Source organism: Tachyglossus aculeatus, chromosome 8 (genome assembly GCF_015852505.1).
Source record: "Tachyglossus aculeatus isolate mTacAcu1 chromosome 8, mTacAcu1.pri, whole genome shotgun sequence".
NCBI lineage: Eukaryota > Metazoa > Chordata > Mammalia > Monotremata > Tachyglossidae > Tachyglossus > Tachyglossus aculeatus.
In genome coordinates this window covers 23,216,403-23,242,448 of record NC_052073.1, presented here as the reverse complement: position 1 = coordinate 23,242,448, position 26,046 = coordinate 23,216,403, and the positions used below count along the sequence as shown (strand labels likewise).

The 26,046-nt window shown below is 46.3% G+C and overlaps 1 protein-coding gene across 1 annotated transcript; it reads right to left on the bottom strand.

Moving 5' to 3' along the window:
• Positions 1-1,878: 1,878 nt before the first annotated feature.
• STMN3 (stathmin 3) lies at positions 1,879-25,114 on the bottom strand. Its single transcript, XM_038750170.1, has 5 exons — positions 24,938-25,114; positions 13,301-13,396; positions 12,250-12,425; positions 8,982-9,173; positions 1,879-7,697 (listed from the first exon to the last, which is right to left on the bottom strand). Exons 1-5 carry the CDS (start codon positions 24,954-24,956, stop codon positions 7,638-7,640), a joined length of 543 nt encoding a protein of 180 aa, XP_038606098.1. The 5' UTR covers positions 24,957-25,114; the 3' UTR covers positions 1,879-7,637.
• Between the last annotated feature and the right edge of the window lie 932 nt (positions 25,115-26,046).

Genomic DNA, 26,046 nt, shown 5'->3' with positions numbered 1-26,046 from the left:
TGGCATTTATTAAGCGCTTACTATGTGCAAAGCACTGTTCTAAGCACTGGAGAGGTTCCAAGGTAATCAGGTTGTCCCACGGGGGGCTCACACTCTTCATCCCCATTTTACAGATGAGGTAACTGAGGCACAGAGAAGTGATGTGACTTGCCCAAAGTCACACAGCTGACAGTTGGCGGAGCCTGGATTTGAACCCATGACCTCTGACTCCAAAGCCCGGGCTCTTTCCACTGAGCCACGTTGCTTCTCTTCTCTTAGATGTGCATATCCTTATACTCTGTTGCTTTCCTTACCTATAATTTATTTTAATGTCTGCCTCCCCCACTAGATTGTAAACTCCTTGAGAGCAGGGATTGTGTCTACCAGTCTATTGTAATATCCCCATCACCTAGTACGATCTTTCAATAAATACCATTGTTGTGGAGAATAAACATATATATTGTGTGCTTTTAAATGAGTAATGTAGCCCCAGGATTTTAGATGGGTAACTCAGTCTAAAGATGAAGGTACATGCAGTCAAATTACCCCTACATTGGTGAACTGTTGCAACCTAGTCTAAAAAAAGGGCTTCTTTCACTGTAAATGCCTTTTTCAGTTTTTCCTAGAATATGAGCTTGGATATGTCACCCAACTACACCCAAGTTCCACCTTCATATATTGAAAAATAACTCAATCTTCTATGCTTGCCAACCCTGGTTTTAACCAAATAAATTTGAGAAGACATGGATGACAATGGAAAGGAACAGAGTTTTAAGTATAAAAAGACCAGTGGCCCAGCAGTGGCTCAGTAAGGTTTCTAAGATTAATTACCTGCTGGGCCTGTCTACTTGAAGGTTCTTCCTTTCAAGGAATATTTTGTAATCTACTTATATTCTTCTCACGTAAGATAACACTTCCAGACCTCAAGCATTTTAATTTAGTTTTACATTCCTGTTACATCGTACTCTTCCAAGCTCTTAGTACAGTGCTCTGTACATAGGAAGTGCCCAGTAAATATCATTGATTGATGGATTTTCAAAAAAAAGTCTAGCTTGGGTAGCATAATCAAAGGGAAAATTAAATTTCAGATGTAGTAACTACTTGTACATATTTACTATTCCATTTATTTTGTTAATGATGTCCATATAGATGTGATGTGATATGATGTGTATGGAGAAGCAGCGTGGCTCAGTGGAAAGAGCACGGGCTTTGGAGTCAGAGGTCATGGGTTCAAATCCCTACTCCGCCGACTGTCAGCTGTGTGACTTTGGGCAAGTCCCTTAACTTCTCTGTGCCTCAGTGACCTCATCTGGAAAATGGGGATTAAAACTGTGAGCCCCCTGTGGGACAACCTGATCACTTTGTATCCTCCCCAGTGCTTAGAACGGTGCTTTGTACATACTAAGCACTTAACAAATACCATTATTATTATTATATTACTTTAATTCTATTTGTTCTGATGACTTTGACACCTGTCTACATGTTTTGTTGTCTGTCTCCCCCTTCTAGACTGTGAGCCCGTTGTTGGGTAGGGACCGTCTCTAAGTGTTGCCGACTTGTACTTTCCAAGCGCTTAGTACAGTGCTCTGCACACAGTAAGCGCTCAATAAATACGATTGAATGAATGAGTCTTCAGTTCTTTCAAAATCCCAAATCTTGCCCTTTATATTTAAACTAACCTAGTAGTGGAGAAAGTTGGTTATCTGAGGGCAGTTTGAGAGATGAAAGATGGTATTGAATGCAATTCATTCTATCTTTGATAGGTACAGGCCTGGTTTTATTCAGTTAACCAAACCAATTAGTTGAACTGGTCCTTGCTTTCTACTGCCTTAAGTACCTGATTTTTCTCTTCAAACTGGAGCAATAGAATCGCTTTTGGAATTACAGGAAAAGGAAACATTTGGTTTCATACCAACTTTATTTTTTTTTCATAATCACGTCTTTTGCACAACAACCACCTTAAGTTGACAATGAAATGCACTAAATAAACCAGACAAGGCTCTGTCAGAGTGGCGGGAAGTCCATTTGTAACACCATTACAAGATTCTTATCGATTTGTTTACTTGGAAGTATACATGTTTCATCATGAGGAGTGGATCCCGCAAAAGGCCGATGACATATAAACCAAAACCAGATATACAGTGCAAGGGTAAATGCTGGGTGCCATTTTGGTTCTCATTTTCCTTCACAGTAATAGTTTTTGCAAAACCTTGCTCTTTTTTTTCTTATTCATGGAAACCGGTGATAATTAAACGAAGGATATTCTCTTTCAACTTGATGGCAACAGAAATTCCAACACCCCCTTTTCTCCATAACATGAGACAACTGACTACAGAGATGGAATTTATTGGTCCTAATACAACATGTCATCCCCTAACATGGTTAGGAAGTAAATTAGCACCATAATCAGCCATTCCCTGACTTCATGAGGGGATATATGCAAGTGAATTTTGGGATGTGTGTCTATGCATACGTATGCACTCCATGTGTCCATGTATGTATGTATATATGTATACCACAGCGCATGCTCACATGCTTAGGTGGAAGATCTTTTTAAGACAGTGAAGCTTTAATGGGATGCTATAGTGCACAGTAGACCGAGGTGAGCATTGTAATTCAGAGGCTAAATTAGAAAGTCACAATGGCCCAGTGCTCTAAGTAAATGAAAGAAACATTGAAATTTGAGTCCTAAAGGGATACCCTCATAGTTACCCTCCATTTTAATAGATGAGCACCCAGACCTGCGGACAGTTACTCAAATTGAAATTCTGGAGGCAGTGTTTTTTGTTTTCTACATTTCCACTACATCAAGGATTGTTTACAACAAAACCAATCTCCCTCCCCAATATCCCTCCCCTGAAGCTGCAGACTTTAAAGTGGGCACCATATAGACAAGGACCACGCTAAGCCAACATTCAGGAGTTTACATTCAAAAAAGGTAGTGGGAAGTGAGCATAAGATCACTTCTAACCAGTCAGGTCTCTTTTCGTTCTGGCTCTAGAAAACTTAGTCACTTATTTTCTGAACACTCTTAACTTCAAAAGAAAATAATATAGCATCCCTCTGTATCCCACGACTGTACCTCCAGGTCCTTTTCCTTTGTCATCATCTCTCTTTCAAGGTCTTGCCACCTCTCTTCTCTTCATTTTCTCTTCAGCCTTTACCATTTCCATGGGAGGGGAATCTTCCATCTTCCAGGCACTGAAGTGAGAAGTATGGAGCCGAGAAAGGAGTACTCCCGTTCTCAGGGAAGAATTCCCACAGCCTAATTCTTTTAAGATTCCTCCTCCCCTCAAGGGAGGGTTGATGCAGCCTGAGCCGTATCAACCGAAAGGGCAGGAATCGTAAGGGGCCCTGTAGTAAGGTAGGAAGAATTGGGGTTTCTCTGGTCCAGCTATGTATGATAGCAGATGGCTCGACACTCCAGGAATGGGGGAAGGAGGTCTAGCGTGCTGGTGCACTCGGGAGAGCTGCAGATGTGCGTGATCAAATGATCTAGGAAGGGTGAGAGGCTCAGTTTGCAGTTAGCATCCTCAAAATGTCTTCTCTTGCCTGCTCCACTTGGCCTGGGGAAGAAAATGTCCCCTGGAAACAGAGCGTTTCCAACACGTCAGGCTAATCTACTTCCTCCCTATGCCCACCCCCGATCTGCTTCCCATCCTTGGGATAAACTGTACCAGTGCACACGATCTGGTAAATATCAGATTCGGCCGGGCCCCGCCAATTACTTTGAGAACCCTTGCTAATGGGAAAGGGTACAGCCAAGGTGGACACAGGTGAGGGGGGGAAAGGAGGGGCAGTGAGACCGCACTAGGGTTGGAGAAAGGGGGAGACCAAGTGATAAGCACAAAGTCCCAACGGGCACTCAGCCATCTGAGAACAATCCTAGGAGGTAAACTAAAATGAAATAAATATGTGACCGGGGTTGAAGAGCTAGAGATCAAAGAAAGGAATAAGGCCATCAGGAAGAGCCTAGGGAGAAGCAGATTCTGGCATTCATTATTAACCCCCTCCCCACCACACCCCACCCGCCCCACTGCATTCGAGAAAGGTTCAGCCAACTAGTTGGTGTGGCTGCCAAAGAAGTCGGCTGCATCAGCCAGCAGTACCCAGGAAGCAAAGTGAGGAAGTCGAAATTTCCCATCCTCTCTCACAGAAACCAGGGGCCCTGCTCTGGGTTTTGCCCCCGAAGGTGGTCAGGGCCCTCTTTCCCATCTGCCTGTGCTTCTGAAGTTGGAAGACTCCCCCAGGTCCCCCTGAAATCAATTAACCTGCTCATTAACCTTCTCTGAGGCTGGTGCTTCCCTTGGGCTGGTGTCTCGGCCCGGCAAGGTGTAAGGGGGTTAGTGGATGGGGATAAAAGTCCTCAGCCCTAGCTCCCAAACTCAGTAAAGGGGTGAGGTTTCACTTCCATACAGCCCCCACCCCCCACTTAACTCCTTCCAGGTGCGCCTTGAAACCGTGGGGCTCCTAGAGTTTGCCAGAGAGGAAAATGGTTTTGTTGTTTTCAAACTCGTGCTTATGAATACAACATTTCTTATCATCATCATGATCATAGCAATTAATAATTATAGTAATAAAAACAGTATTTACAACAAGCTCCAGGTTGAAATTACATACCAAGCAAAACACTCAGAGCCACAGAGTAGGACAGAGTTAATATCTTGCAGACAGTTTCCCGGATCCCACGAATGCAGGGCACAGACATTTTGACAGTTTCAACCATATCTTGCACACACAGGTTTTTATTTGTTCATTTAATTTATAAGCAGTTTAACTGTTTTAAAATTTACCTTTTCCTACATGGATGAGATGAGTCTGCATTATTATACGAGGCTTTTGCTATGAACTGCTACCTGATAGAAACTGGTAACGGTGACTATTAAATTCAACCCTCAGTTCCCTTTCCCCATTCCCTGTTCCATAAAGTACTTTTAGCAGCCTTTGGTCCCAGCTAAACCCTAATTATTATCTCCGGATCTCCATAGAGGCGATCTTGGCGGTGCAGTGCTGTGTGACAGAGGAAGCGATAATCCCCCCGCAAGGCTATGGCTACTTTCTGCAGGTTTCACAGGCCTTCACAGGCCTCCCTCCTTGCCCTCCCCAACCTCCACACTGCAGACATCGTAGCAGTTAGGGGCCCCCCTCACAAGCACGGCAAACTGGCTGAATCGCCTCAGGTCAGCCCTGCCCCTCTCTCTTCCTCTTTACTGAACGAGCCTCTCTGTCAGCCCTCTTTGGGCAATGAGAGGTATCTGGGCCGAGCCCTCGTCTGTTACTCAAAGCTTTTTTTTTTTGCTTTTTTTTTTTTGCCTTTTTTTTTGCCTTTTTTTTTGTGGCCAGTTGACTCCCAGACACGCAAATAGGAAACCCTCCATGTCAGAGCTGAATAAACAACTTGTTTTCAAGGAGTAAGGCCAACGGAAATTTCCAGGATACTGTATGTCGGTCTTGGATTTTGTTCAACATCAGGTTTTGAGGGGGGGCGGGGGGGCAACGAATGAAATCCAATCCAATTTACCTTCCCATTCCTGGAATGCCTGCTAGGGTTCACTCCTGGTGTTCCGAAAGGAAACCTGATCTGCCATCCCCTGGTGGTCCAGGTTCATTCAAACCGAACTCTAAAGTAACACCTGCATTTAAGGAGAAGGGAACTTAGTAGCATGACAAAGATGAATATTAATTGACCTGTCCTTTTTATAGTGATCTGCTCATTTCTGTCTCGGACTTTGGAGAAAGGTCAGACTCACCCTGGACTTCACCAAGTCTCATGTCAAGCAATATCTGGGTGAAATCCAAGCAGGGTCACCTTCTCTGAATATTTCCTTGCAGAAACTCCCCTTCCTCCCTCCCCGCAAGATGAGCTGGCCATTCTCCAAAAAAACATCTAAACTACTAGTCAATGGCTTTTGGGTTCACCTCTACCTACTCATCCCACCCCATCCACGCCGTCCCCTTGTAGCCACCAAGGAGCAGTATTCCCCGGGCTGCCATGACCAGAGCTCTTCAAAGCAGCCGGCTGCGTTTGAGGAAAAAGCTGCTTCATGGTCACTGTAGATCTTGGGACTTTCTTTCCCCTTTGGATTGTCCTGGGAGAGTTAGGCCCCAGGCACCTCGGGCAGGGTTGAGATCTTTATGAAAGTTAACATCAATTTTGTGGTCAATATCAATATCAATTCTTGGACAGTGGGACTCCAGCAAACCTTTCTACTACACCAGGATGAAATGCCAATTATGACCTGGGCCGGTTGCCTTGTATCTTTTGTTTGCTCAGTAGTGGATGCACCCTCTCATGTGCTCCAAAACCCTGCACCTGCAATTGTTGTGTGACTTGCACAAGTCCAGTAAGTATTCACAAGTGTCCTTTTGCCAGCACAATGCTTGTTGACACGAAGAAGGGCTGTGGCAGCTTGGGTGGTTACCCATTTGGACAGACTACCCCAAACTCAGCTCTTTTTACCACCTCTCGGAAGAAGTCCAGAAATGAGACCAGCCTGAATTCTTTCTCATCCGACTTAAGATCCCTTTCCGAAACTTGCCGCCTTTCCAGCAGTTTCCTACAAGCTTAGCAACTAGAGTTTTGATTGGTCTCAATTACCTCATCATAGCTAGACCTCAGCAGTCTTGCCACACCTTCGCTCTGAAGCGTGGAGGGGGTCCCTCAGTGTTGATTCCTGTTGGGTAAAATCTTGAATTCCCTATCCCAATGTTCTTTGTGAGTGGAAGTTCAGTGTCTGTGAAGCAGGGTCAGCTGGGCAGTGACAGTACACCTAAGTGGGTGCAACCCAGGTGGCGAAAGGGCACCCGTGACTTCCCAGACTAAATTTTAACCTAAAAGGGCTGTGTCTAAAAAAATCCTTTAGTTTTCACACCCTTTCAGGAACTGATCTCTGGCAGTTCCATACAATGAATTTGAGGGGAGTATCTGAAAGGGGCCTCCAAGAACATGGATTTACCAGCACCTAGGCCAAGAAACAGCCACTGGATGGTGACAACTTTCAAATTAACTTCATGACCTTTAAATTGGAAATCAGTGATCCAGAGAAGGGAACAACTTCCCACACTATCAACTTTTCCTTCTTCTCTTCCTCTTCTATTCCAGTACTGAGGATAACTGGATAGGCTAGCACTTTTTTTTTTCCTTTTTTTTTCCCCGAGAAGAAATGATCACAAGGGCACCCAAGAATTTGGGTGGCTCAGAGTCACTTCCCTTAAAATGACAAGGAAATGGTAATGAACTTCTGGATAAGAAATCCACATGTCCGTGCCACTGCTGGTTGAATTTATTAATGTCTTCATTCTTCACATTGGTATAGGAAAGATTCTCCAAAGGAACCAAAAACCCCACAAGAAGCAGATTACCTGATCAGGTGATTGACTTGACTGATTGACTCTATATTCATGTGAACTAGATACTATTCTGCTTAGAGGTGTGTATGGCCTATGAGCCCCAACAAGGACTGGATAATTAAGGTTGCAGAGAGAGAGAGAGAAGCGTAAAGCTGGGGAATTAACACAGGGATGGGCAGAGGGAAGAGGCAGGGAAGAACCCAAGTTGCATATAGACAAACTCAAAATAAAAATCAAATGTGGGTTGGGTTTTTTTGTTGTTGTTGTTATTTATCAGGACCCAGGTGCTAAATGTGTAGAAAAGCCCTTTAACCAGAGATCTCCTCTCGCTGCTCCTTGTTCCTGCGGACCTCAGCTGCGTGCAGTTCCTGCAAAGACATGGGAAGGGTTAAGTAGGGTGGGGTGGGGGCGAGGGGGTCCTGTGGGGAACCTTGGCTTCTCATTCATTCCCTCTTCTTGTTCCTCCTCCTCCTCCTCAGGAGTCACCCCCATGTCCCAGGCTAGTGTCTGGGATGCATACTTGAGTTCCACAGAACAGTCTTTGCCTTTTCCTTCCCCCTACGAGCTACCAGAGAGGCTGGTTTGAGCTTGGACTCGTCCCGTGATGTAAGGCCCAGCAGGCGATGATAAAAGAAACTCTCGGGCTCTGGGACAGAGGCCCTGATCTGGTGCCCTTTTCCCCATATCTGGAGAGGACAGAGGAAAGGAGACCTGAAACCATTAGCTTGTCTGTTATCAGGCAGAACCAGGAAGAGGCCTGCTCCTCACCGGTCTTTCAAGACAACGGGAATCTGTGAGAAGCAAAGGATCCGGCCGCTGTCGTGCTTCACAGGCAGAAGGAAGGAAATGAAGGAGAATGGAGAGGTTTGGGAAATCTCCAGAGAACAAAAGGGAAGGAAGATAAGGCCTAGGAAGAGGAGTTAAGTTTAAGAAAGATTTTAACCTGGAGAAAAGAAATCATTACCTCCAATAAAATGAATGATTATTCAGAGTGAGCGCTTAATAAATTCTATCATTATATATCATTTTGTTAATATGTTTGGTTTTGTTCTCTGTCTCCCCCTTCTAGACTGTGAGCCCACTGTTGGGTAGGGACTGTCTCTATATGTTGCCAACTTGTACTTACCAAACAGTACAGTGCTGTGCACACAGTAAGCGCTCAATAAATACGATCGATTGATTGATCATTATTATTATTCAGCACAGAGCAAGAGGAAAGACATTGCAGATGCAGTAGTGGGAATTTAGGTTTGCCATAAGGAAGAATTTCCTTGCAGGAAGGCTGAGGAGTTATGGGGATGGGTAAATGAAGTGAGATAAAAACCTATCTTCCCTTTGAGAGACTGCCTTCTGTCCAGATGGCTCGGAAGCAAAGGTAGGGAGTGGATAACCTGTTGGGGCCCTCCAGCTAGCTCACCTTAAGCTTCCCCAAGATTGTAAGCTCTTTGTGGGCAGGGAACATGTCTACCAACTCTGTTAGAGCATAGTCTCCCTAGCGCTGAGCACAGTGCTCTGCACACAGGTAGCGTTTAATCAATACCACTGATCGATTCTACGAGCAAGCCAGAACAAGCAGGCAACAGGAGCGTCTTCGTTCCTGACCCGGGGCCAGGCAGGGGGTTGGGCAAGTAGGAGGGAGATCTGGCACTTGCCTTCTCACGGAGCCTTTCCCGCAACGCGGCTAGGTGGGCCTCGCGAATCTCCTTGCTCAGCTCCATCTTGTAGTTGAGCTTCTCCTCGGCCAGTCGGCTGAAGTTGTTGTTCTCCTCCAGGGCCTTGTGCAGCACCTCCCTCTCGTGTTCGCGCTTCTCTGCCAGCTGCTTCAGCACCTGGGCCTCCTGGGTCTGGGCGAAACCAAAGGATCCAGCATGAAGAGAACCCCCATAACATCCAAAGACCCCAGAAATAGAGCGCGATCCTGGGAAGGACCTGTGTTTTAATCCCGGCTCTGCCACTAGTCTGCTGTGTGACCTTGGGCAAGTCGCTTCACTTCTCTGTGCCTAAGTTACCTCATCTCTAAAATGGGGATGAAGACTGTGAGCCCCAAGTAGAACAGGGACTGTGTCCAACCTGAGTTACTTGTATTCACCCCAGCGCTTAGTACAGTGCCTGGCACATAGTAAGCACTTAAATAGTACAATTATTATTTTTAGTTCATTCATTCAGTCATTTATTGACACTTACCGTGTGCAGAGCACTGTACTAAGTGCTTGGGATGTACAAGTTGTTACTTATTATTATTATTACTATCTGAGCAGATGTGTACTCCAGCAGACAGGGGACCATTGCAAACTGAGGGCAAGACTGGCCCTTCCTCTTTCTTTTTTTTATGGTATTTGTTAAGTGCTTACTACATGTCAAACACTATTCTAAGCACTAGGGTAGATACAAGTAAATTAGGTCAGATATGGGGCTCACAGTCTAATTAGGAGGGAGAACAGGTATTCAACCCACATTTTTCAGTTGCGGGAACTGAGGCACTGAGAAGTTAAGTGCTTTGCCCAAGGTTACACAGCAAGCAACTGTCAGAGTCAGGATTAGAACCTAGGTCCCCTGATTCCCAGGCCCCCTGCTCTTTCCACCTGGCCATGCTGCTTCTTTTGACTCCCAAGTCTCTAATGGACTAACAACCCTCTTTTCTAGCTTGCTTTTCATCAACCAATGGTATTTATTGAGTGCTTACTGTTTGCAGGCCACTGTACGAGGCTCTTGGGAGAGTACAGTACAACAGTGGTGGTAGACACATTCCCCGCTCACAAGGAGCTTATAGACTAGAGGGGAATATAGATTTTAAAATAAATCATTAATATATAATAAATAATTGATAATAAAATCAATCAAAAATCCCCCTGAAGCCCAAGAGGGGAGAGAGAGGTGCTTGATCGCTCTCATTTTACAGGATGGAAGGGGGTTTGCCCAAGATCCTGCAGTAAGGAACATACCACGACCCAACTCCTCATCTAAGACTGTTGACTAACCACATTACTCTCCTGGCCAGTTCTTGTGTTTCATACAAGGGGGGAGGGGTCAGAAGGGAGGGTTGGCGGAAGGGAGTTGACCACAGATCAAGTTCCATTAGGACCAGACCCTCAGAATTAGATGAGATTCTCTCATGGTCTCTTGGGTCACGTGGTGCCGCCTGGGGCGGGGGCTAGAGGTGAATGAAAGGTCCTTGTGTTGGGATATCAGATACATCATTGTTCAGACCCATTTCTTGCTCCCTGCTGATTCCTGAGGGGAATCCCCCCTTTCAAAGCCTCCTGTGATTAGGAGACCAGAAAGAGCCAATGGTGGCAGAAAACACCCAAAGGATCCATGCCGAAATGACTTATTTCCATTTTTTTTATCCCACTTTGTGTCGGTTCTGAATTTCTCGGCTTCCCCTGGGCTAATAATAATAATGATGATGGCATTTGTTACTATGCTTACTATGTGCAAAGCACTGAGCACTGTTCTAAGCGCTGGTCTTCCTACAGCTCGGGAAATACCATGACCATTTAGCAGGGAGCAAGGGAACATATGTGGATCGGAACTGCAGCAGGCCTTGAGGGTCCACGCTGCCTCACAACCACAGCCAGATCAACAGCTGGCCCTTTGAGGCTTCCCTGAAGCAGGTCTTAACCTTTCCTGCCACACCAAGACTGAACCTCAAAAATAAATCTCACCCCCTAAGGGCTTTCTGAACCTTCAAAGTCTGCATGGGCTGGAAAAAAAATGCCTTAGAGGAGTGGCTGCTAGTGCCCTGGCCCTAATCCAGTTTGGGTTCCACACTTCTAAGGCAGTTCCCAGGCTCTGTATTATCAGGTTGCATGCCAGAGGATGGATAGTATGACATTAAGGCGCAAGGAGTCCTTAAACAGTACTGATGCACTGTCTCTGTCTCTGTACAGAAAAGTACTAACGGGACATGGCCTTTAGCAGAGAAGGGTTGAATTGGTGAGAGGAGCATTCCTTCTTCCCGAGTAGAAATTTGTCTATGGACTGTAAATACTGTAATATACTGCGAGAAGAGAGGGATGGGTTTAGTATGGAATGGGATTAATAATAATAATAATAATTGGCATTTGTTAAGCGCTTACTATGTGCAAAGCCCTGTTCTAAGCGCTGGGGAGGTTAAGCAACTAGATGCCCTAGTGTTATGTGGGATATTCTATAAAGGCTTCGGCTTGGTCAAATGCAAATGCCCCTAGGCCAAAAGGTGATGGTAGAGGACAAAGACCAGAACTGAGCTATTGCAAGGAGAGCAGCATGAAGATTCTTGGGAGTCCAGCCTGGCCCCAGTTCTTTCTTCCTGCTCTAGGAGATCTGGTGGGTAGTGGGTTTGGGGTTGGCAGGGGGAACACTAGGAAACAGGACTGAATAAAAGGAGCAGTAGAAGTTTCCATGCAATCTGTGACTCTGTCAAAGGGATGAGAGGCAGCACAGGCCCGAGAGCCAGATGTCAAGAGTTCTAATCCCACTTCCACCCCTCACCTGCTGTATGACCTTGGGCAAATCCCTTAACCTCTGTTTCCTCATTTGTAAAATGGGTTTAAGATCCCTCCCGAGATGGACAAGGACTTTTTCAGATCTGATCATCTTGTATCTACCCCACCACTTAAGCCAGTGCTTGGCAAAGAGTAAGCATGTAACAAACAGCATTTTCATTCATAATGATAAAATAATATATTAATAATAATAATATATCAAGTCAGACCCCAGCCAGCTAGTCAGAGGCAGACCAAACCACATATATTTGGGGAGCCTATGTAGCAAAAGGGCTCTGGGTCCCTTCCAGATAGATAGATGGTCTTCAGGCTTTGGTAAATCTATTCTATGCTGGTCAAGGACTGGTTGCTTTGACTCTTGAGAGCATATCATCTAATGAAACAGGGACGGGGTGAAGGAGTGGTGAAGCCAAGTCTGAGCCCATCCTCTTACCTTCCTCCTCTCTTCTGCAGCCTCCAACCTCTTCTGCAGCTCCTCCAAGGAGACATCCTTCTTCTTGGGGGGAGAGGAGAGCACAGGGCTCTCCGGAGACAGGTCCGAAGGTGACTTTAAGATCACCTCAAAGCTCTGGCCTGATGCCCTCTTGTCCAGCTGCTTAACTTCCATGTCTGGAGGAGGAAACAGACACACAGCTATTTCAGCCAGTACTACTCCAATTCTCCACCTGGGGAGAAGCTAGATCAGGGTGAAGGAGCTCTTCTGACCCTTTCAGTCTTGTTAAAGACCCACTGTAGCAGGAATTCTAGATGATGAAATTCCTAGATGGGAATCAACTGAGGTTGACAAGAGCCTGAGTGGGAAGGACCTGATCCTGCTTGGTTTTATATTTCCAACTGGTTCTTCTCCACCACTTCTCTCTCTCCCTGAGTGGTGCAGTACTGGATAAACTCCCTCCAGGAGCTGGGATCAGGAAAGCTTCCAAGCAATCTAAGCGACAATCCTTATTGGTGTTGTTGTGTTTTTTTTATAACACTGGCCTCCCAGTTGATAGGAAGTGAGATCAACTGGGTCCCCATTTCTTCCTCCTAACATCTACCCTAGCACAATCTGAGGAAGAATCCAGTAAGGCAGCCACCCAACTCACTCACTAGCAGTCCAGTGGAGACAGAGAGCAGCTTCTCCCCTCTTGTAGATTTCTCCAGCAACAAGGCAGAACAGAACAAGGGAATCTGTGCCTCCTGCCCCAGTGGCTCAGGAAATTGACCTACAGGAACTAGGGTAGGTTGAAGAGAACTGGGGATGGGACCCAGGGAGCTGAGGCCCAAACAAAATTTAAAGGGACCAAAGCAAGGGTCTTGGAAGACCCTTCACTACAAAAAAAGAGAGAGAGAGGGAGAATCAATCCTCCAGCTGGGAGAACAGGAGGTATTGGGTTAACTGAATGGGCTGATCTCTTCAGGTGACTTAAATGAGCTGAAAGGTGAGAATGGGGAGCTGCTGGGGGAGTTGAAGGGAGGGGTTTTGTGGGGAGGGGAATTCTCACCTCCATACTGATAAATGGTGTTGGGGTGGGGTTGAGTGTAGAAGCAAGAACAGATCAGTGAGAGGACAGACAGCTCCTTCATCTTCTCCTTGTAGGCTGCAAAGACAATCAGAATGAAGAGATAATACAAGCACTGCTCCTTCTATTAGCTCCAGAAACACGTACACATCTCTCAACATCAGCAGTCAAAAGTGTTTACAAAGCTTCAGGTGGCTGAGGGAACCTTGTTGTGAAAACTCAGAGTCCAAGCAAGTCAGAGAAGCAGTATGGACCAGTGGCTAGAGCTTGGGCCTGGGAGTCCTCTAATCTTGGCTCTGCCACTTGTCTGCTGTGTGACCTTGGGCAAGTCACTTAATTTCTCTGTGCTTCGGTTACTTCACTTGTAATATGGGGATTAAGACTGTGAACCCCATGTGAGGCATGGGCTCTCTTCAACCTGGTTATCCTATATCTACCCCAGAGCTTAGTACAGTGTCTGGCATATAGTAAGTGCTTAACAAAAAGGATTTTTTTAAATGTAAAAACCTACCAACTCTACTGCCTGGCCAGGCCCCACCCTCTGTCAAGGTGTAGGGAGGAAGAAGGAACCAGGCTTTGAAAAATGAGAGAAATAGTGTCTTTAGAACTAGGAGTGTCTCTAGCTAACTAATTCATTCATTCAATCACATTTATTGAGCACTTACTGTGTGTAAAGCATTGTACTAAGCGCTTGGAAGAGTACAATACAACAAACAGACACATTCCTTGCCCATAACGAGCTCACAGTCTAGAGGATGATATGTAGTGTTATTATTTCATTTGTGCCAATTGTCATTATTAATTGCCTTTCCATACGCATGTTTCTTCTCTGGCTCTCAGAGCACTTCACAGATGTGAATTAAGCTAGATAGGGCCTCATTAATTTAAAATACCAGTGGCAGTAAATGGAACCTGGACATGAATCATAATAAGCTTCATGAAGCTTCTTCCTTCCCCCAATGATTGGTTTTTGAACTTCCCTTATTTTTTCTCCTGCTTTTCTTCCTTCAAACTGAACTATACCTAGTTATTCTCCTCCATTTTTTTCTCATCTTTCACCCCAGTTCTTTTCCGTGTTAGGTTCTTGTTTGAACTGTGTTAGTAGGGAAGCTCTGAGAGCTTGCTAAAGTCTTGCGCTTATCTTCTCTTGGCTAAGTGATGTCCCAAGCAGAGAGTTTGGGTATGGCTGGAAGAAACTGATATGTATTTGTGGGATCAGGGCAAATTCATTCATTCATTTAGTCGTATTTATTGAGCACTTACTGTGTGCAGAGCACTGTACTAAGAGCTTGGGAAGTACAAGTTGGCAACATATAGAGACGGTCCCTACCCAACAGTGGGCTCACAGTCTAGAAGGGGGAGACAGACAACAAAACAAAACATGTAAACCAAATAAACAGAATAAATATGTACAAGTAAAATAAATACATAAATAAAGTAACAAATATGTACAAACATATATACAGGTGCTGTGGGGAGGGGAAGGAGGTAAGGCAGGGGGGATGGGGAGGGGAAGTAGGGGGAGATAATTGAGCTGGTGAAACTCTCTGGATAAACTACCAGAACGACTGCAGATGGAGGTGGGGCATTCTGAGAGAGATGTGTCCACGGCGTTGCTATGGGCTGGAGACAACTTGACAGCATAAGACCACAGCAAGAATTTTTGTGTGTTGGATTTTTTTCTTTTTCAATTTGTCTGCACAATTGGATCAAGCCCCTTGATCACCACAGTGAGGTGTGGAAGTGATATATAAAGGCTGCATAAAACACGAAGAATGTAGCTATTCTCTAAGCCTAGCCCGGTCACGAACAGCAACGTACACACTGAAGTGAGCCCAGGGTTCGATCCCTGCTTACAGAATCAGTGAAAGAGGCTTAGGTGGGACTTGGGGAGCTGTCCATTCACTACTTCTTCATTCCCCCCTCATTCCCTCCTATCATTTTAAGCCTGCCAATCAATCAATCGATCGCATTAATCCAATACTTGAATCAATCCAAGCACTTGGGAAAGTCCACCATAACAGAGTTGGTAAACACGTTCCCTGCTCCCAACGGCCACTCTGAATCTGTACAGCAGCAGTAGCAGCAGCAGTTTTGGAGATGTCCAGGCTAGACCTAAAGCCCCTGCCAATGAGGACCTACTGAATTCTTACTGACTGAAAACAATGATTAAGCCTCCTGGAACTCAAAATCACTTTCCTTTTGGAAAGAGTTGGGGAGGTTGGTGCAAGGCGTTTCCAACAAGGGACCAGAGTCAAGGTTTTTTTGGGAACATGATCTCATTGCACAACCCAATGACCCAGGGAAGAGAGAGATGGATGAATCAGAGATGAATGGGAGAGAAAGGCGAGCCAGTGAAGAGGAATCAGGCCGAGATGGGAGGAAAGGTCATCTTGAACATGGAGGAGGGAGGAGGCAAAGGAAGGCAAAGCTCCTCCAAGAGGTCTTCCCTGACTAAGCCCACCTTTCCTCTTCTCCCATCCCCTTCTGCATCATCCTGCCTTGTTCCTTTTATTCATTCTCCCCAACCCATCCCCACAGCACTTATGCACACATCCGTAATTTATATATTTATATTAATTTGTGTCCCCCTGTCTAAACTGTAAGCTCATTGTGGGCAGGGAGTGTGTCTGCTTATTATTATATTGTACTCTTAGTACAGTGCTCTGCACACAGTAAATGTTCAATAAATATGAATTAATGAATGAATGAAAGAGAAAAGGAGTCAGGCAAGCCAGGATCCCAAAAACAGAGTTAGAAGTAACATGGAAATATAAACATTGGTGATACCCTTACCAGCCCAGGTAACTTGCCAGTTAGTACCCTTGTCCCATCTCTTCAAGGAGGATAATTAACAGCAGGTGTCATGCTAATCTGAGCAGTCATAGGACAGTACAAACAAAACAAATTCTTTTGGAGCCTAGCTCCACTAAGCCTACCTCAGAAATCACCCTGAACAGTCATTAACACATCCGCCTAAGTGACACACAGCATTTGGGGCATTTCCAGACCACACACACTCCACTGTAGCAATAGGAGGAGGCGTATTTATTCATTGTCTTCTGTGTGCAAAGAATTATTCTAAGAGCTGGGAAAGAATACCTGGGTGAGAATTAGACACAGTTCCTCACCTTCACAATCCAAGAATAAATGGGGAAAGGGGATTGGCTACATACACATAAGGAAATGAGGGCTTAGTTGGGAAGGCCTCTTAGAGGAGATGGGATTTTAGTAAGGCTTTGAAGTTGGGGAGAGTCGTGGTTTGTGAGATGTGGAAGGGGAGGGTTCCAAGCCAGAGGAAGGATGTGGGTAAGGGGTCCACAGCGAGATAGATGAGGTCAAGGTACAATGAGTAGGTTGGTAATAGAGGAGAGAAGTGAGTGGACTGGGTTGTAGTACCAAATCAGTGAGGTAAAATAAGATGCGGGACAAGGTGATTGAGTGCTTTAAAGTCAATGCTAAGAAGTTTCTGCTTGATATGAGGTGGTTGGACAATCACTGGAGGTTCTCAAGGAGTGGGGAAACATGGGCTGATATATGTATTTTTTTTTTAGAAAAATCATCTGGGCAGAATAGCAAAGCATGGACGGGGTGGGGAGGGAGAAGAGGGAGGGAGGTCAGCAAGAAAGATGAAGTAGTCAAGGTGGATATAAGAAGTGATGTTGGGAATGTATAATCAACAGGATTTGTTGATAGATTGTATATGTGGGTTGAGTGAGAGAGATGAGCCAAGGATAATGCCAAGATTGTGGGCTTGCGAGATGGGGAGGATGGTGGTGTTGTCTACAGTGATGGGAAAGTCACAGGAGGACAGGTTTTGGGTGGGAAAATAAGTTTGAAGCCTTATTAAAATCTCATCTCCAAGAGGTCTTCCCCTACTTAAACCCACATTTCCCCTACTCCCTCTCCCTTCTGCATCACCCCTGCACTTGGATTTGTATCCTTTAAGCAATTTATATTCACCCCACCCTCAGCCCCACAGCCCTAGCGTACATTTCCATGATTTCTTTTGATGTCCGTCTACCCCTCTGGACCGAAAACTCCTTGTGGGCAGGGAACATTTCTACCAGCTCTGTTGTATCATACTCCCCAAAGCACTTAGTACAGTGCTATGCACACAGTAAGCACCCAGTAAATACCACTGATTGATCTGCTGAAAAACAAAACACTATGAACACAAAAACAGCTTAGAAGATAAGGACATGGATAGAAACAACAACAACAAATATAAAAACAAAATCAATAGGGTACTGTGGCCTGAAGGAGCAATTTCAGGCTCTTTGTGACTCAGGGCCCAGCAGGCCCAGAGCCACAGAGACCATAGCTACAGCCTTCCAACGTTCGACATTTTATGCAGGCTGCTGCTGCGAGTTGTTGGTACGAAGCAGGTTGGGACCAAGGACCCAGGGTGACATGGTGTAAAGGCAGCGAACGTGCCAGGTCAGCTTTCAAAGGCCCGACAGGTTGGCATCAGGGCAACGGAGGCAAAGGAAAACGGATCAACATTCCTAAGCAGTGGTTGTCTTTGAGCAGACTCCTGGGCCACTAAGCACAAGGCTGCATTGTCATTTAAAGCATTCCCTGCAGCAACTTAAATTAATGATATTGAATCCTGCTCACTGCTGAACTGGGTCAAATAGGATTATTTTCAATTCCTCCTAATATTAGCATCCAGTGGGGGAAAATCATAAGGGGGGGTGTTAGAGAAAAGTGTAGATTCTGGGCTACTTTTCAATCTTTTGATCTTATCCTATGCAGAGGCAGATTGACAGTCCAGAACCCTAGAGGCCTCCAAAGATTCAAGAAGGCACAGGTCCACATAAGGTTTTAACTTCTCCATCATTTCCCTTATAGCACTGAACTGCTTTAGGTCCTGGGCCCTGGTCTGAGGTCATTCAGAGAAGCTTCCAACCCTGAGCAAAGGACTGGAACCTCTGATGAAAGGCCAACAAGTTAGCCCCTTAAGGAGTCTGCCAGGAAAGTTGCTTGGTTTGGCTTGCATCAAAGTTCTTGCCCAGGCTGATAATACCCATTTGTCCTAAACCCTTATAGGGAAAATTTCCAGAATGCATCCTGGGGCAAAAGAATCATGCAGTCCTGCCAGGAAGGAGCCTCTTTGAATCCACAGTCTCCTGTTCTTTTCACTTTCGGTGGTCATTTCAGACACTCCCGCTGGTCGCTGGAAGCAGTCAGGATCTGACTGCCTTTTCCCAACTGGTTGCTCCAACTCCTAGTGACCCCTATGAGGGGGAGAGAAGAGGGAGAGGAAGGGCCTCTGGGAATTTTACATCCTGCAAGGCGCTCTACAGGGCAGGAGTAGGAGCAGACCAGAAGCGTTGTTTCTTGCTCTTTGGAAAAGAGAGGAAAAGTACACCATTTCAGAGCTATGAGGGATTTTCAGGGAACTTTCTGGAATGAGAGGAGGAGAAGCTGGATTTGGATAGAGGGTGGAAACAAGAAGCCCAGATTGGAAATGGTAAAAGGAATGGGCAGCTGCTTCCTAGACCCCTTGACAGCTTAGCAGAACGTTTTCCAGGGGCTTAGAAAAGAGGTCCACGTTCATTTCTTCTTCCCAGCTACAACTTTGCCACTCCAAATTCTACAAGCTAGAATAAGGTCCAACCTTGTAATCAGGTTCCAGAGAAAAATCTACCATCACAAATGCTCTCCAATCCAGTTGGTTCTGTGGCCTCAGGTCAATGCAGAATTCACATGGATCTGAAGAAAAATACAACTTACCTCACTGGACACCAAGGAAATTCCTGAATACCCTCTAGAACATTTCATGCTTGAGGAATGCACATGAATGTGCAGACCTGGCTGCTTGGATAGGGCATTATTCGGTGTAATAGGGCCCTTGGTGGTGATACTTGGCCAGAGAAAGGGTGGTGAAATGGCTATCTCAAAACCAGGGAGAAAAATGACCCAACCAAAGCTCCAGAAGTCTGGTTGATGGTTTTAGGGTAAAGGCCAGGATCACTGGGCAGTCATAAAATTCTCTTCAAGGATTTGCCTGCTGAATTCAGTGAGGAAAACTTATTTCTTATTTCTGGATTAGACCCTCCCCTTCAGTGTGGGCTGTTCCATCACCTCCAGCGCAGAGTGAATGCAGAGAGGCAGAGAATGACTCAATGGGTCTTTGACTGGGGTGTGTCCAGAAGCCAATACCGCTCTAGAGGAGGAAATTGATTTCAAATTTTCCCTCAGCGGGGATGAACTTTGGAGTTGGAAGCAAACAAAGGAAAAAGAATCTTAAAACATACATGCATGTATAAGTTTTTTTCTAGACATACATAGGCATACACATACATGCACACCACAACTTCACACAAGCAACATGCACTCCCTGAATAGAACACTGTCTCTATATGGAATTAAAAGCCTTTTGTAAAACACAAAATGGCAAGAAATATGCATCCTTTAATAGTATTTTGTTGAGCCCCATTTCCTAAAGTAGAAACACTTAATTCTGGGAGTAAGAATAAAATCAATCATTGGTATTTTTTTTGGCTTACTGTACTGTATTAAATGCTTGGGAGAGTCAGTAAACATGATCCCTGCCCTCAAGAAGAATCTAAAGACTCAGTAAAGGTGAGGAGGTGAGAGGAACCTATTTGATTTAAAAAAGAACTGCAGAAAGAGCTGATCCTCAAATGGAAATGTTGCAAAAAGTGGTGCCAGATTTTATCACCAGAGAGTAATAAACACTAGAAAAGGCTTTTAGCATAAAATGAAAAGACTAAACCAGGTAATGAGATGCAACTTGTGAAAAAAAAAATGAATGGAGAAAATATATCAGGAACAAGAGGCGTATTAAAGTGTTGTTCCCTGAATAGATGGAAAGGGAAAACTGGTAATAGATCGTGCTCTTTTTTAAAATCTTTACCAAAAAAAATGAACTGCAAACTGCAAGCTAGAATAGCACTGCCACAGGATGTGGTGATTCAGCTAAAATAAAATAAGGGTGCAACTCGGGGAAGACTTCATGATACAAATACTTGCATAAATAAATTAGAAGGATATATTCAAATCAGTAGATACTGTGACTGGCACCTTAGAGAATTTAAAAATTGCGGTATTTGTCAAGCACTTACTTTGTGGCAAGCACTGAATTAAACACTGGGGTCAGAACAAAACATTCAGGTCAGAAACAGACCCTGTCCCACCCAGGGCTCACAGTCTGAGCGGGAGGAAGAACAGGCATTGAATCCCCGTTTTACAGATGAGGAAACTGAGGCACAGAGAAGCTAAATGACTTGCCCAATATCACACAGCAGACAACTGGTGGAGCCAGGATTAGAACCCAGGTCCCTTGACTCCCAGGCCTGTGCTTTTTCTACTAGGCCATGCTGCTTTAAGGGTCACTAAGGCCAGTGGAGGACAAAAAGCCTAGAGTAATACCTACATTTTAAATAAAATCCTGGAAATTACAGCTCTAAAATCTTGAACCTTAGACCCGGAAGAAGACTACAACAAAAAATGTTCTGCAAATACAATCCCTAGAAAACACTGAATATCTGATACCAATCTGGTTTTAGAAATAGAAAATTCTACCTGTCCGATCTAATGTTCTCTGACCCAGGGCTGGGCTTGAAGGATTTATAGAAAATAATACATGCAATTTGCTATATTTTCATTTCAGTAATCTGACTCTCAAAACAAGCTCATTAGTAAAATGAAATGTTAGGGTCTACAATTACTACATAAGATGGAAGATCCTTCTTAAAGAATTTATGTCAGTGATTCAGTGCCATCCTGAGAGGACAGAAGTGATATTCCGCAGAGGTTGGCCCAAATCCCATCAGTTACAAGGGATTATGGAATTGAAAGCATGGTCATTGAATTTCAGGTGGCATAAATATTGGTAGTTGGGGGGGAAGGACAATCAATCAACCAATTATTGTACTGATGATACAATATGGACCACCATATGAAGCGCTTGGGAGAGTACAATACAACAGAATTAGCAGACGTGCTCCCTGACCATAATGAGTTTACAGTCTAGAGAGGGAGACAGACAGTCATAAGAATAAAAGGAGGATAGGATTAGAATTTCAAATATTTATAAATTGGAGAAGTGGACCAAAACAAGAAAAATGCAATTCAATAGGCAAAAATGCAGGTTGTGCAACAGCTTGAGGAGGAAAAACAGTTCGAACAAATACAAGATGGGGAATGGCTGGCTCTAGGTGAGCGTAGAAGAAATATCTCTAGGAGTCATAATGGACCAAAAGCTGAATGAAGGCCAGCAATACAGAGTTGTTTTGAAAAAGCAAGAATGATATTGGAATAAATTGATCAAAGAATAACAGTAGGAAATGAAAAGAAATCCTTCCTTTAGACTCAGCACTGGTCAGATCCCTACAAGAATATTTAATCCAGTTCTGAGTTCCACAACTACAACTGATAAAGGGCTCATGACAACAAATAAATTCTAACAGAGTTGGAATATAAGATTCAAACATAAAAGAAACAGGGATTATTTAGTTGGGGAAAAAAGGATCATAGGGAGAGGGGAGTTAGAGAAGGTTTAATAACTGTCATAAATATATGCATTAAAACACATGTAGGGGATTATGATTAGACTTCCGTTATCCCTATAAAGAGCCAAAGTAGAAGAAACAAGCCAAGATTGCATTGAGAGATTTAGACTAGCTATTAGAATCTTCTATCTAAGGTTTTAAAAACACTGAAATGTATTACTAAGGGAAGTTAAAGAACCCCCTTACTTGGAAATTCTTTAATAAATCGATGACTGAAGGTGGGAGGGCAGAGTAAATGCCCTCTCAATTTCCTGTCACTTTTACAATTCTTTGCCTAACCTAGGTCCCTCCTGCTTCAGCTTAAGGCTCTTTCTGTCTCTAACTCAAATAAGGTTGCTTAAATGACCCCACCCCCAGGAAAGTAATGTCCTGACCCCTTCCCTCTCCTCTTCCCAACCCCAGGCTTTTCCACCATTAGATGGCCGCGGGGGAGGAAGCCAAGCAGCAGCTTCTGTTGGGGAAGTCTGAGGGAGAGGAGCAGACACAACCACATCTTCATCAGGAGCTCATTCTGACCTATATGGATCTATGGCGAAGCCAAAGAAGATTTCCCCTCAGCCACTCAGTTTACCCTCAGCGGCAGGTCTGTCGCAGCTGGAGTAGAGGGAGGAAAGGATTTAGATCATTTGATTCTGCAGTCTTCCCAGTGCGCCTAGTTCCAAAATCATTTTTTCTCTACTCTACCCAGAACAAGGCGGAGGAGGGAAAGGAACCACTAAATCTCCTCCTGGCCACTGTCACGGTCTCTCCTTCCTCTGGCTCTGCCATTCTTGGGTTTCAGCTCCATGGTCTCTCAATCTGAACCCAGGGGTGGAGAAAAGATGGTAGCTTCTGGAAACAAGATCCGGTGAAAAGGGAAGAGAAAGGACCGAGCGGGTGGCTCGTAGTAAGGCGTTTTGGGGGGGTTTGTTGGCTTTTCTTAAAACCAGACCAGCCCTGCTTAAGATGAAATCATTTGGCTCTCTGCCCTGGGGGTTAGATCGCAGTGGAGAATGGGCTCCTGTTCTAAGCAAATGGAAGACAGCCAGGTCTGCATCCAAGGAAGAGGGTGGGGACCACACGCCCAGAAAAGCGCGCGCTGGCGGGGACGCGCGCGCACACACCACACACACACACACACACACACACACACACACACACACACACACACACACACACACACTTTTCGACTTTTAGGCAGAAACCTTTCTAACAAAAGCCGTTTGGGGGGTTCCCTAATCCCCTGCCCCATTCCGTCTCTCTTCCCTCCTCCTCCTTCCTCTTTCCCTGCCCGGCTCCAGAGGATGTGCGGGGAATGGGGGATCTAGTAGGACATTGCTGCAGGGAGTGTCCTCCTCCACTTCTTTCTCTTCCTCCTCCTCCTCCTCCTCCTCCTCCATCCCTCCCTCCACACCAGACCCTCCCACCCTCAATGGGGAGGGGGGATCCGAGACCGCACCCTGAACAGGCTCCATCAGCTCATCTCCCTCTACTTCCTCTCCCCCCAAAAGATCTTAGGACAGTGCACAGCGCTTAGAACAGTGCGTGGCACCTAGTAAGCGCTTAACAAATACCACCATCATTATTGTCTGTCCGCAGGGCGGTCCCAGGAGCAAGCCCTGGCTGGTCTGGCCTTACACCAGCGATCGATCGATCTGTCTCCGTTTATCAATCATTGCTTTCTCCTTTCTCCTCTCCATCCGCCCACTTACGCCTCTGGGTCTGGCTCCCCCTCTACCCGTCCTCCTAACGGGGCACCTCCATCGGCTGATCGATCCTTCCCTCCATCGAGTCAATAATATTTCGACCTATTGATCGATCCCCGCAGCCACTGCGTTCCCAGCAAGGGGTGGGGAGGGGGCGGGCCTGGACGGTCTTCAGGGGAACGAGCTCAGCCGCAATCAGAGATTTGGGGGGCGCCCCCGGCCACAACGACACAAGAAAGAAAATGCGCCAAACTCGACGCCAAACCTCCCCCCCGCACCCCAGCCCAGCCCAGACAAACCCAGCCCCCTCCCACGGATCTGGAGGGTCTCCAGGGCGCAGTGAGGTTGGAGGCGATCGCCTCCACAACCCCCTCAAAAAGAGGGCGCAGTGCAGTAGCGCAGGAGGGTCACGCCCTGCGGAGCCCCGGGGGGTACTGATCATCAATCCCCCTATTTGGGGGGTCCCAGCACCCCCTCCTCTATGATCATCAATCCCCCCTACTTGGGGGTCCCTGCACCCCCTCCTCTCTAACCATCAATCCCCCTACTTGGGGGGTCCCAGCACCCCCTCATCTCTGATCATCGATCCCCCCTACTTGGGGGGTTCCAGCATCCCTCCTCTCTGATCATCAATTCCCCTACTTGGAGGTCCCAGCACCCCCTCCTCTCTGATCATCGATCCAACCTACTTGGGGGTCCCAGCACCCCCTCCTCTCTGATCATCAATTCCCCTACTTGGGGGTCCCAGCACCTCCTCCTCTCTGATCATCGATCCCCCTACTTAGGGGGTCCCAGCACCCCTCCTCTCTGATCATCAATTCCCCTACTTGGGGGTCCCAGCACCCCCTCCTCTCCACCCTTACCGCAGGGACTGGAGGATGGGGGGAGGGACCCCTCCCTCAAAACCGGGGTCCATCACCACGCTATAGCCGGGCCGCGCCCCACCCCAGCTCCAGGCTGAGGGCGCCTCTGTCCATGGCTCCTACTGTCTGGACTCCTCCTCTGTCCAAGGGGCTGGGGGTGATGGGGAGTGGCTGTTGGTCCCCCCCTTTCTCAACACACCCCGTTTTCCTCCGATCATTTGAGGGGGCATGTCTCAATCCATCCCCCTGCCCTTCCAGGGACTCCCCTATATTGATGCCCGCTGCAGCATCCCGGATTTCCAGCTGGCCATCCAAGGGGCCCAAGACAATAGCCGCCGCCCTGCCATCCGTCCATCCCGCCCCACCCCGCCCTGTGGTCCTGCATCCGAAGGAGACAAGGGTACGAGCCCACTGTATCCTATATGTTGCCAACTTGTACTTCCCAAGCGCTTAGTGCAGTGCTCTGCACACAGTAAGCGCTCAATAAATACGACTGATTGATTGATTGAGGATGGATGGAAGACCGACCTGACACGGTGCTGGCCATGGTGCTGTCTGGGGCGGTGGCGAGGATGCTGGAGGGACAGCGGTCGAGGCCTGGGAAGCTGGCGGAGGGAGGAGCGAGGAGTCTGCTAAACGCTCGACTGCTGCAATGCTGTGGAAAGGAGCAGAGAGAGAGAGAGAGAGAGAGAGCGCCAGCGACTCAGCTCTAGGGGGGCTGCGGCCATCCAAAGGGAGGAGAGAAAGGAGGAGGGAGGAGAGGGAGGGGAGGAGGAGGGAGGGAGGAGGAAACAGGGAGGGGGAGGCAGAGAAAGGGAAACAGTAAGGAAAAGAGGGGGCCCAGCTCGGAATACCAATTAGCCGATCGAGGAAGCTTGCCCGGTTGGTTTCGAAGGGTGCCAAAGATGCAGAGGGGGCTAGCCGGACTGTGAGGGGAAAGGGGTAACGCCAGGCCTCGGTGGGTTTGACAGGCAGACCTCTTCTCGATTGGAAACCGCCCTAGCTCCCTCCCTATGCTGGTGCAGATGGTTTACCCTGGCAGAGTTAGGGTTTTTTCTTTTTTTTTTTTTTTGGTTGTTGTTCTTTTTTTTCCTCCCCTTAGCCCTTGATAAGGGATAAATGCTTTTATTGGGGTTTTCTGCAGAATCACAGAACGGGGTATTAGAAAGGAGGGCAAGGCAAGCCCCTAAGAGCAGGCTCCGAGCTTCTGACAACAGCAGCCAGGAAAGAATAGAGGTGGGAGACGAAAATGTGGGTGTGAGCTGGGAAATTGGGTCACGGGGACCCAAGGGGGGCCGCATAGGACTTTTCTGCATCTTTCACTGTCAAGAGACCTGGTTAACCTGACATTTGGGAGTCAGTTGGTCCAGGCTTCTTTTTCTGTTCAGCCCTGTCCAGCGCTGCAGGGGCGCACTCTGACGTCTCTGGAGCCCAGGTCTGGATACCCATATAATTTGGTTTTCTAAACAACGCTCTCCTAGGGGCCCCCATTTTCCTCCACCTACTTCCATTTTCCTCACCCAACTCTCGGCATCAGCAGCCTCTAAGATGCAGAGAAGCCAGCACAATCACATACAAGCAATACAGAAATGATTAGGGTTTTAGACTGGAAGCCGGACATCCGGGTGCCAGAACAA